The following is a 12,375-nucleotide window of genomic DNA, read 5'->3' on the forward strand; positions in this document are numbered from 1 at the left end:
AAACTGAGAATTTTAGTGGTTTATTAGGAGACTCATCACAGGTGTAAGTGAGCGGGTTTACCAGACTAACTCAGTTGGGAGTGGACATAGTTTCCCATTCCATCCTGGTCCTTTTAACTAAAAGAAAAAAAAAAAATCCCAGTTCAGCCCATTCATAAACATAGTTAAATGCTTCCTGGGTGGATTCAACATCTAAGGGAAGACCAGAATTTTCTTTAAAGACAATTTGGAGTTGATTATAATAGTCATGAACAGGTTCATCAGGCTTTTGTGTGCAAGCCTGACTTTTGTTCCAATCAACAGTTTTAGGAAAGGCTACTATACTTGCTCCCTGGAGATTTCCAGGAAGTGTTCTAGCATCTTGCCAAAGTTAGGGGTCTGTTTCTCTATATCCCTTTCAGGATGATCCCATTGGGCTAGTTTCATCCAGAGTTTGGCCTGGCCCTCACCTATGAGCCATGTGGACTAACTGATATAACTCTGAGAGACTAGGTTGGCAAGTTTGAATACGTGTGTTAAATTCTTCAGCAAACCCGTGGGGGGGGGGTCCTTCGTCACTTTAGGAAACTCTTTAACTATGGCTCAAAATTCAGCCTTAGTCTAGGGAATGTAAGAAATGTGGGGTTTATTTGGATCCTTAGGAGACTTAGCTTTAAAGAGGTGCATTTTATTTTATTTATTGTTATTTTAAAATATATTTTAAAATGTTTATTTACTTATTTTGGAGGGGGAGGGGCAGAGAGAGAGAGAGAGAGAGAGAAGGAGAATCCTAAGCAGGCTCCATGCTGTCAGCACAGCCTGGTGTGGGGCTTGAACCCACAAACCTCAGCCGAAATCAGGAGTCGGACACTCAACCAACTGAGACACCCAGGCCCAAAGAGGCATGTTTGAATAGCTTCAGGACAGGAAGAAGCAGGCAGAGAGTCAAAGGAAAATGGAAAATCGGCAAGGGAATTGGAACGGGGAAGCTGAGGATGTAGGGGAGGTGAAGGTGGTGCAGAAGGGAAGGAGGACGGTGGCCTGGAGCGCAAGGTGTCTGCCGTGTGCCCTGAGACAAAGAGGACGGGGTGGGGGGGAAGGAGGCCCCAGAAGTCTTTTTGTTTATATATATATGTATATGTATACACACACACACACACACACACACACACACACATATAATTTAATTAATTTATGGAAACTGTATCCAGTGTGGGGCTTGAGCTCAGAACCCAGAGATCAAGAGTCCGAAGGCTCCACCACCGAGCCAGCCAGGTGCCCTGAAGCCTCTTTGTCTTTAACTGTTTGTTTACCTCAGTCCAGAAAGTGTGTTTTGCAGAGGCAGTTCTGGATTCCTGATCATGTTTGGAACCTTCAGAATTCCAGTCCAGATAGACATCCCATTCAGTCATGACAGTTTTAGAGCCTGGCTATCCAGTTTAGTTTTGAGAAGCGTAAGTTTGTGGAGCTGAAAAGTTCCCCATCATGGCCACTGATGTTCTAAATTACTTTTGGTTAAGTTGGTCCATTTAAGGGGCGCCCGGGTGGCTCAGTCGGTTGAGCATCCTACTCCAGCTCCGGTCACGATCTCACGGTCCATGGGTTTGAGCCCCCGCGTCAGGCTTTGTGCTGACAGCTCAGAGCCTGGAGCCTGCTTCGGATTCTGTGTCTCCCTCTCTCTCTGCCCCTCCCCTGCTCGAGCTCTGTCTCTCTCTCTTTCTCAACAATAAATACACATTAAAAAAAAAAAAATTTTAAAAAAAAAGGTGGTCCATTTAATTAGAACTGTGCACAAGGAGGGACCATAGTTTCTATTTATTTATTATTATTCTTTTTTTAAATTTTTTTTGGGGGGACCATAGTTTTTAAACATAAAACCAAGTGTATCCCAGAAACGGGGGATGGGCGTCCCCAGTTTTGATGCCTGGGATCCTGTTTCTTTTCTCTCTTCTTTTTTTTTTTTTTAGTTTTTTGTTTTTTTTTTTAATGTTTATTTATTTTTAAGAGAGAGAGATACAGTGGGTGAGCAGGAAGGGTCAGAGAGAGAGGAAGACGCAGAATCTGAAGCAGAAAGCAGAAAGCAAAAGTCCTACACAGCACAGTTCCAAACAGAAGTCCGACCAAAGTCCAAGTGAGAACTCTGAAAGGGCAAAGCCTTAAAATAGATCCTGAATACAGCCAGGAGAGCTCACACACAAAGAGAGTGGAGCTTGAAATCCAGGAGAAAACTTGCCCTCGCACTCCAGGGTCAGCAAGAAAGCCGTGACCTGTGTTGGCTTTGGGGGCACTGGCACCTTTGTGTCCACCAGCCCCGGAGTTGTTGGGGGGTCGCCTCTGGATCCCACTGCTGATCACCAAAAAAATGGTAACCTTAGAAATAAGAAAAGTCAGCTATTTTATCAGCAAAAATGGGCTTATTTGGGAAGAGCAGAGAGTTGCAAGTTGGGACAAGCAAGCTGTGGCAAAACCAACAAAGGCAAGTCCAACAAAGGAAAGGAATATTATGGGGGGGGGAGGGGGAGGAGGAGGAAGTTGGGAGGGGGGTTCTGAGTGAAAGTCCACTGGAGAAAAGCCAGAGCCCAGGGGGATGAGGGTTTCTCATTGGCTGGGTTGCAGGGGTGGTCAAGTTCTTGTGCAAGATGCAAGGTACAGGGTTTTCCGTGGAGGCACTTAGCTGATCCTTCTGTTGGAATCTGTAATTGTCATTGACGCCAAGTGCTGTAGCTTCCCCTTCTAGCTTCCCGACTCCACTCTGCGCCTTTTTCCTTCGTGAATGGTCACGCTGCTATCCCGCAGCCTGTTGTCGCCTTCCTCCTTTGCTCAGGAGAGAGCCAAACTCTATGACTTCAGGCCAAGTCATGAATTCCTTGCGTCACTGGGGTTGCAGAGAAGCATCCTGTGAGATGCTTCCGGAAGCAGAACTGCCAGTTTGACTGTGGACTCATGGGAGGAGGGGCAGCCCCAGGAGGAGGCTCCGGGGAGAGGGACATCTGCATTCCTGTCTGGAGGGCTCTGGGCGGGTCGGGCCCCCTGGGGAGACGGGAGTGGGGGCTGCTAAGCCTTGTGCTGAGGACTGGGTGAACTGACCACTCGCTGCATGATGAAGCTGCTAGTCTATGCCCTCCGCCTCCGCCTCCGCCTCCGCGAGCTCAGCAGGCAGGCAGCCGCCTGGGAGCATCTGGGGCCCAGGAGCTCCCAGGGTCCTGGGGAGAAATGCTGGGCTTCCGTGCAGGCTGTTGAAACCAGGTCTAATCTGCTGTCTCGACCCTGTATCACTGCAAGGTAGGATGACAAGGACATTTCTGTGCCCACAGCAGCGCCTTCTTCCCGCTGGTGTCCAGCGTGCAAGGCAGACTGGGCAGCCCGCCCTGGAGCCGTGGGCCACATGACTCAGGATTTATTGTTGACGGTTTGGAGCACCGGGTGTTCAGTGAACTGCTTGACTGAGCATGCCCACTAATGTGTTCATCCAAGTGGAAACCTAGCATGCTTCCCTGCCGGGGCCCAGTCGAAGCCCCCCCAGGCTTTGTTGGAGGAGGTAGGCTTTCGGGATTGGTGGGCTCTGGGCTCTGGGCAGCTGGCACCTTTGAGGGAAGGAGGCAGGTGTGGAAATTGAAGCACCGCACGTGCCAACAGCTGTGCGGGTTCATCCCTCCCTGGGCACCTGCTGCCGAGGAGTCTGGGGCCGTGGGGGCACCTGCTGTCTCCGGGGGCAGGGGCTCAAGCTGCGATTTTTGGACCAGAAGCTTATGCAGGGCAGCAGAGCTGTCCTCGCACGATGGGCTCATCTTCAGCAGCACAACGTTGTGCTGTTACCGTGGCCTTCCTATGTTTATTTCAAACTTTACAGAAACTTTGTTCGGTGAGTATATCACCCTCTACTTCGTACCAGCTTTATTTATCGAAACGTAATCCGTGTTCCATAGGACTCCCCACTGAAGGGTACAGTTTAGCCAGCAAAAATGGGTTTCTTTGGGAATAGCAGAGAATTACAACTCCAGACAAGCAAGCTTCTGTGAAACCACTGGCAAGTCTGGAGAACAGAGTAACCTTTATAGAGGGAAGGGGTGGGCGGCCTGGGAGGGCTGTCCTTTGGAGCAAACTGGGAGTTGGAAGTGTAGCGGCTTCCCATTGGCTGAACTCTGACAATCTCTCCTTGGCTGGGCTGTTGCTGGAGCTGGAGGAGAGCCTTTCTGGGGCCTGCCTGTGGTCAAGCAGGAGGGGTGTGGTGGGACCTGAGGATACCTCTCCTCCTGCTGGGTCTGTGGGGTGTGAGACCTCCCCCTGCTGGCCTCCCGACTCCATTACAAACGAGGCTTATGAATTTTTTTATTTAAAAAAATTTTTTTATGTTTATTTTTTTATTTTTGAGAGAGAGAGAGAAACAGATCATGAGCAGGGGAAGGGCAGAGGGAGAGGGAGACACAGAATCCAAAGCAGGCTCCAGGCCCCTAGCTGTCAGCACAGAGCCCGACGCAGGGCTCGAACCCACGAACCACGCGATCATGACCTGACCCGAATAAATATTTTTTTATTTTTTGTTAATTCAATTTTTATTAATTTTTACACCGCCTCCATCTATTTTTCTTTCTGTGCAAGTTCGGCTCTTCTGGACATTCCAGATAAGTGGAATCATGCAATATGGTGTTTTGTATCTGGCTTCTCTCACATAGCGTGATGTTTTCATCATGCGTGTATCCATGCTTCTTTCATAATAATTCACCGTGCGGGGACATACCACATTTTGCATGTCCATTTGCCAGCTGATGGACCTTGCGGTGTTTCCACCTTTCATCTATTATGCATAATGTTACTATGAATGTTTCTGTCCAAGCTTTTGTGTGGACATGTGCGTTGATGTCTCTTGAATGTATACCTAGTGTGGCTTAATAAGACAAAGGTATTTAGTCTTTATCCCTGGGTCCTGGCACAGAGTTCCTAAGACACTTGAAATTCTTCCAGTGAGGGGGCGCCTGGGTGGCGCAGTCGGTTAAGCGTCCGACTTCAGCCAGGTCACGATCTCGCGGTCCGTGAGTTCGAGCCCCGCGTCAGGCTCTGGGCTGATGGCTCAGAGCCTGGAGCCTGTTTCCGATTCTGTGTCTCCCTCTCTCTCTGCCCCTCCCCCGTTCATGCTATGTCTCTCTCTGTCCCAAAAATAAATAAAAAACGTTGAAAAAAAATTAAAAAAAAAAAAAAAAAAGAAATTCTTCCAGTGAGAGTGTATCTTTGGTATGCTGATGAGATGCGAGGTGGCCAGGAGCCCTTTAGATGGCTTCAGGATGGGGACTGGTGGCCAGCCTGGTGCAGGCTGCCTTACAGGGGTGGAACTTTCAGCCCCACCTCCTATCTGGGGATGGCGGTGGGGGGAGGGAGGCCTGGAGGTTGAGTTAATCACCAATGCCTCCATTGTGACCGCCATAAAGATCCTGAACAGTGGAGTTGGGAGAGCTTCCGGGTTGCCGAACACATGGAGGTGTCGGAAGGGCAGCGTGCCTGACCCCACCCCACACCTTGTGCTATGCGCCTCTTCCATCTGGCTGTTCCTGAGCTGAATCCTTTACAACAAACCGGTAAATGTGAATAAAGCAAAGTTTGCCTGAGTCCTGTGAGCTGCTCCAACAAATGATCCAACCGGAGGAGATTTTTGTGGGAACCCCAAAGTCTAGAGCCAGTTTGTCAGAAGTTCGGGCGGCCTGGGACTTGAGAGGGGCGTGGAAGCAGGGACAGCCTGGAGCCCTTGAACTTTGGATGCGGTCTGCGCTGTTAGCGTCAGAACTGCGTTGAATTGGGCTGTTAGCGTCAGAACTGCGTTGAATTGTAGGACACCCAGCTGGTGGTGCAGAAGAGAAGAACCTGCACCTTGGGGGTCAGAGGCCGTGTGAGTAAAGACGGCTCCGCTGGGTCATGCGCTTACTCTGTTTAACTTCCGGGGTGTTTTCCAACTGGGCTGTTTCCCCCCCTCCCCCAGCAGTGCGGGGGCGGTCCACATCCCCCTCGTGCTGGGTATTTATTTGCCTTTTGGATTGCAGCCGCCTATCTCCTTGTGGCTTAGATTTGAATTTCTCTGATGAGTAATGACGCTGAGTGCTTATCAGCCATTTGTTCAGCTTGGCTGTTTTGTTTCTTTACCTGTTTTTCATTTGGCATATTTGTCTTTCCGTTACTGAGTTGTTAAGACTTCCTTCTGTATTCTAGAGATAAGACCCTTCTCAGATACATGGTTTGCAGAGATTTTCTCCCATTCAGTCTTTTCGCTTTGGATGTTCTTTTTTTTTTTAATTTTTTTTTAATGTTTATTTTATTTTTGAGACAGGGAGAGACAGCATGAATGGGGGAGGGTCAGAGAGAGAGGGAGACACAGAATCTGAAAGTGGCTCAGGCTCTGAGCTGTCAGCACAGAGCCTGACGTGGGGCTCGAACTCACGGAGTGCGAGATCATGACCTGAGCCGAAGTCCGATGCTTAACTGACTGAGCCATCCAGGCGCCCCATGGATGTTCTGTCTTAAAGCACAAACCTTTTTTTATTTTTTCATGTTTATTTAGAGAGAGAGCACACATGCTCGTGCATGAGTGGGGGAGGGGCAGAGAGAGAGAGGGAGACAGAATCTCAAGCAGGCCTCATGCCATCAGCACAGAACCCGATGCGGGGATCAACCTCACGAACCGTGAGATCATGACCTGAGCCAAAGTCACGAGCCAGACGCTCAACCGACTGAGCCACCCAGGTGTCCCTTGAAGCGCAGAAGTTTTGACATTTTCATGCAGTCTAGTTTAGGTTTTTTATTTTTTGGTTGCTTGTACTCTTATCGTCGCACCTAAGAAACCGTTGCCAGACTCAGGGTCACAGAGCCTTACCTGTATGTTTTCTTTCAGCCTCAGCCCTTCTGTTCAGAGCTTTACCTATTTTGAATCTGTGAGGTAAGGGTCCAGCTTTATTCTTTTGAGGTGGACCCACCCCTTCTTCCGAGGTCCCAGGACTTGTCAGGGTCCCAGGCTGGTAAGTGCAGGGCTGAAGCCACACACCTGGCCCGCACCCCCGGGTTATCCCTGACCCTGAGGACAGAAGCAAAAGTCCACCGACAGTAAAAGTTGCGCCCTGTAGATTGTGGAGTGTTCATCACACACGTGGTTTCATTTCATGACTAGGCTGTGCTTCCTGGCGGCTGTGTGGGGTCTCAACCTGGGTCTGTGGTTCCGCTTCGCGTCCCTGAACACCAACCCCGCCCCTTCCGGCCTTCCCCGCCCCCTTGCAGCGTCGTGCTGTGACCAGCCTGTCCCAGGCAGGTGGCAGCCTCGTGTACAGGCCTACCTGCCTCCCGTGCGGCAGGTCCCCGTTGGGGACCTTCCTGGGCTGTGCCAGACAGGCAGAACCCCCTGGTGCCCTGAATTTCCTCCCTTAGGCTTGGGCTTGCTGTGGGGCAGGTCCAGCAGGCGTGACTGCCCATCTAGAGGGTGTTTAAGGAGCACCTGGGTGGCTCAGTCAGTTGAGCGTCCAACTTCGGCTCAGCTCATGATCTCACAGTTCGTGAGTTCGAGCCCCACATTGGACTCTGTGCTGACAGCTTGGAGCCTGGAGCCTGCTTCAGATTCTGTGTCTCCTTCTCTCTCTGCCCCTCCCCTGCTTGCACTCTGTCTCTGCCTCTCTCTCAAAAATAAATAAACATTGGGGCGCCTGGGTGGCTCAGTCGGTTTGGCGTTGGGCTTTGGCTCAGGTCATGATCTCACAGTCCGTGGGTTTGAGCCCCACGTCGGGCTCTGTGCTGACAGCTCGGAGCCTGGAGCCTGCTTCGGATTCTGTGTCTCCCTCTCTCTCTGCCCCTCCCCTGCTTGTGCTCTGTTTCTCTCTGTCTCAAAAGCAAATAAAAACATTAAAAAAATTTTTTTAATTAAAAAATAATTAAAAATAAATAAATAAACATAAAAAAATAATAAAGGGTGTTTAAAAACCCTGGGAGGTGGGAAGTTGCCTGTAGCAGTCATGGCCTTGAGTGTGCCCTGTGGCCCTGTGAGACATTTAATTGGACATTGGACATAACAAGCAAATCAGAATTTTAGGGCCTTTTTTTTAAAGTTTATTTATTTATTTTGAGAGAGAGAGAGAGAGAGAGAGAGAGAGAGAGAGAGAGAGAGAGAACAAGCTGGGGAGGGTCAGAGAGAGAGGGAGACAGAGGATCCAAAGCAGGCTCTGTGCTGAGAGCAGACAGCTGAGAGCAGATAGCCCGATGCAATGAGGGGCTTGAACTCACGAACTAAGAGATCATGACCTGAGCCAAAGTCAGATGCTTAACTAACTGAGCCACCCAGGTGCCCCAGGGAAATTAGAATTTTCTTTTTCATGTTTATTTATTTTTGAGAGGGAGACAGAGTGGGAGTGGGAGACAGAGAAGGAGACACAGAATCCGAAGCAGGCTCCAGGCTCTGAGCTGTCAGCACAGAGGCGGACATGGGGCCTGAACTCATGAACCGCGAGATCATGACCTGAGCCAAAGTCGGATGTTTCACCGACTGAGCCACCCGGGCGACCTAGCAAATCAGAATTTTAATCCAGCCAGGGAGATAACATCAGACTGGGAGGTTGAAGCATCGGGAGAAAGAACTGCTTTTGTAATAAAACTTATTTTCTTACCGTCTTGATGTGGAGCAAAGCCCGACATCAGCTGACAGGGGAGCGGCCCTGTGTTCAGGGGCAAAACCTGCGTTCTGAGAGCTCGCCCCGGCTCCCATCTGCACCCTGCACCCTTCAAGCTCGCTTGCTTAGCTCTCAGCCCCGGGGGGGGGGGGCACAGGAATCACCCTCATTTTACAGATAGGGTGAACCGAGTGTGGGAGTGACTCCAGTGGACACTGAAACCCAGGTCTCTCAACACCGAGTTCTCTGTACCTCATCGCCTGCCCTGACCAGGGGCAAATGCTGCTGTAAAGGGAGGGGGCAGGTGGTGGAGACAGCTCCAGCCCGCCCGCTGCCCCAGAAATGGCCTGTTGTTTACTTTGGCTTATGAATGGGTAGGATTAAAAGTCTAAGGTGTGGTGTGTCTCCCAAACTCAGCACGATGCTGAGGGCGTCTCTGAGCCTTAGGGAACATGAGTTTCCTGATGCCGCGAGGTCAGGGTGTTGCTCCCTGGGTCTGGGAGAAGACCCTGAAGTCCTCGCCCCCATAAGATTTGTCTGATGGGTCTTAGAAGGGCACCTGGTGTGAGTGCTTTGCTGTCATTCAGGGCACGGGACTGGAAAATGCTTGGGGTTCGTTTCTGATCCCTCAACCCCTGTCTTGGCCTGCCTTGGCACACCCCAGCTGGGGTCTGTAGGGGGCGTGCTGGAGACGGACCCTGCCCCTCTCTCCACCTATTGAAAGTCCCCAGGCTTCCAATTCAGTCTCTCTTCGAGCCAGCTAAATATTTCATTACCTTGTGGGCACTTAGCAGATGGAAATTGTAGCCTTGTAACTGATCAGGGTGAGCGAGCGTGGGTGGCCATCATTCTCAGTAAATGCCACACTTTTTGTGTGTGTTTTTGGCTGTGCTGGTGCTGTGTTCGCTCAGATGTGGCTTGTGTTTGGAACCAGAGCTTTAACGGCGACACTGCTTTCTGGTGTCCTCCCGTGTCTCAGGAAACTAAGTCCTGTTTGATTGGTGCTCTGCCTCCGTTGATGACAGGCTGAGCCCACTATGTCATGTGCCTTATGAAAGCTGAGGTGATAACACTCACAAGCCAGCCTGAAGCTGCCTAATTGATCCCGTGGTATCTGAAACATGTTGCCAATATTCTTTTTTTTAATTGAACGTAGTTGTCACACTATTGTATTAGTTTCAGGTGTACAACATAGTGGATGGACATTTACATACGTGACGAAATGTTCACCCTAAGTGCCGTGACCGTCTGTTACCATACGGAGTTATTACACTATTCTTGATGATATTTGTCTCTATTTATGAGTCTGTTATCTTATTGGTTTTTTGTTTTATTTTTTTAGATTCTACGCATAAGGAAAATCATACAGTATTTGTATGATTTGTTTTGGTCGATTTCACTTCTTCCTTCATTTTTTTGTTCATGTGGCATGTCACGTTGATTGATTTGTAGGATATTGCATCATCCTTGAGTCTCTGGATCAAATCCCACTCGATCGTGGCTATTGATCCTTTTTTTAAATTTTTATTCTTTTTTTTTAAAGTTTGTTTTGAGAGAGAGAGTGCATGTGAGTGGGGGAGGGGAGAGAGAAGGAGAGAGAAAGACTCCCAAGCAGGCTGTGTGTTGTCAGTGTGGAGCCCGATGTGGGGCTCGAACTCACAAACCGTGAGATCTGACCTGAGCTGCGATCAAGAGTGGGACGCTCAACTGAGCCACCCAAGCGCCCCATTAAGATTCTTAATTCAATAACCAACAATTCAAACCAACAATAGTTTTTTTTACTTGATTTTTCTTTAATTGCTTCCATGTACCTACTAAATTTTACATCATTAATGCAGTAGAGAGCAGAATATAGTTAATTAAAATTAAAGGGTACAGTTCGGTTAAAAAAATTTTTTTAACATTTATTTGTTTTTGAAAGACGGAGACAGAGCATGAGCGGGGGAGGGGCAGAGAGAGAGGGAGACACAGCATCCGAAGCAGGCTTCCGGGCTCTGAGCTGTCAGCACAGAGCCCGACACGGGGCTCGAACTCACAGACTGAGAGATCATGACCTGAGCTGCAGTTGGACGCCTAACTGACTGAGCGCCCCCAGGCACCCCGGGTAGTTAGTTTTGTAGGAAATTGCCACACCGTCTTCCAAAGCGGCCGCACTGTGTTGCGTCCCCACCAGCAGTGAGAGAGGTCCTGCTGTTCCACCCCTGACAGTGGTGTCACTGCCATGGTTCTAATTTGCAGTCCCCTGGTGGCCTGTGACGGTGCACATCTTCCCATATGCTTATTTACCGTCTGTGTGTCTTGTTTCACGAGACGTCTGTTCATACCTTTTGCCCCTTTAATTTTTTTTTTTTTTTCAACGTTTTTTATTTATTTTTGGGACAGAGAGAGACAGAGCATGAACGGGGGAGGGGCAGAGAGAGAGGGAGACACAGAATCAGAAACAGGCTCCAGGCTCCGAGCCATCAGCCCAGAGCCTGACGCGGGGCTCGAACTCACGGACCGCGAGATCGTGACCTGGCTGAAGTCGGACGCTTAACCGACTGCGCCACCCAGGCGCCCCCCTTTTGCCCCTTTTCATATTGGTTGTTATCATAGAATTTTTAAGAGCTCTTCATTTATTTTGGATACAAGTCCTTCATCAGATACGTGTTTTGTAAACGTTTCCTCCCGGTCCGTGGCTTGCCTCTTACTCTTTTTTTTTTTAAGTTTTTAAAAATTATTATTATTATGTTTTTATTTTTGAGAGAGAGAGAGACAGGGCGAGCAGGTGAGGGGCAGAGAGAGAGGGAGACCGAGGATCAGAAGCAGGCTTCAAGCTGACAGCAGAGAGCCTGATGTGACTCTCGACCTTTGTCAGCTTCCAGATGCCTTTGAAAGCTGAACAGAAGGGTTGCCACTTAATTCCAGAGAAATGCACACCAGACGCAACCTCACCCATGCCCAGGGCCCCCTGAGCTAGCTGGACTTTGTTTAGTATCAGAAACACTGTGGCTGCAGCCTGCCATGTCCAGCTGTGTGTGGTTTTCTTTGGGCTACATTCCCAGAGCGCTCTTCCTTGGCCAAGTGAGTCTTTGGAGGTCTGGCCAACACAGAAAGTTCTGGAAGTGGAGGTATGGGCCTGTTTCTCCACAGCTGTCTGCAAACAGGTTGAACAGCTTTATCATGATATAACTCATGTCCTGTAAGTTCATTTACTCTTGAGGACAGTTCAGTGTTTTCTGGTATATTCACAAGGTTGTATAACCATCACTGTTCTTGAATTCCAGAACATTTTATTCACCCCCAGAATAAACGCTGTGCCTGTTAGCTATCACTCCCCATTCACCTCTCCCAGGCCCTGGCAACCACCAGTCTGGATTTGCCTGTCCTGGACGTTTCCTGTGAATAGAATCATGCCTTATGTGACAGGCTTCTTGTGCTCAGCAGCACTTGTTCAAGATTCTTCCATGTGGTAGTAAACATTGCTACTCAATTCCTTCTTAGAGTCAGATCATATCCCATTGCTTGGAGAGACCACTTCTGATTTATCCGTTCATCTGTGATGGGCATCTGTATCCTTCCCACCTTTTTTGGCTACGACGAATAATGTTGCTGTGAACCTTTCCGGATGTCTGGTTGTATCGTTTAAAATAGTTCTTGGTTGGGGCGCCTGGGTGGCTCAGCCGGTTGAGTGTCAGACTTTGGCTCGGGTCGTGATCTCACGGTTCGTGAGTTCGAGCCCCGCGTCAGGCTCTGTGCTGACAGGTCAGAGCCTGGAGCCTGCTTC

General features: G+C 49.3%; 1 protein-coding gene across 5 annotated transcripts in view; it reads left to right on the forward strand.

The window, feature by feature from the left end:
- ACOT7 (acyl-CoA thioesterase 7) overlaps positions 1 to 12,375 on the forward strand; it is a 100,752-nt gene that overhangs the window by 11,827 nt on the left and 76,550 nt on the right. The window contains exon 1 of one of the 5 annotated variants that reach the window (XM_058719296.1): positions 2,208 to 2,344. The exons of 3 other annotated variants lie outside the window; for them this stretch is intronic. Coding sequence is in view for 1 of the 2 variants with exons in the window: in XM_058719295.1 (XP_058575278.1) it covers positions 3,077 to 3,261 (185 nt within the window). In the remaining variant the exon portion in view is untranslated. Of the gene's footprint in view, positions 1 to 2,207; positions 2,345 to 2,955; positions 3,262 to 12,375 lie in introns of those variants that run through there. One more of the 5 variants, XM_058719295.1, reaches the window with a different exon arrangement.

The sequence above is a fragment of the Neofelis nebulosa genome, chromosome 2 (assembly GCF_028018385.1).
Source record: "Neofelis nebulosa isolate mNeoNeb1 chromosome 2, mNeoNeb1.pri, whole genome shotgun sequence".
In the NCBI taxonomy this organism is placed as follows: domain Eukaryota; kingdom Metazoa; phylum Chordata; class Mammalia; order Carnivora; family Felidae; genus Neofelis; species Neofelis nebulosa.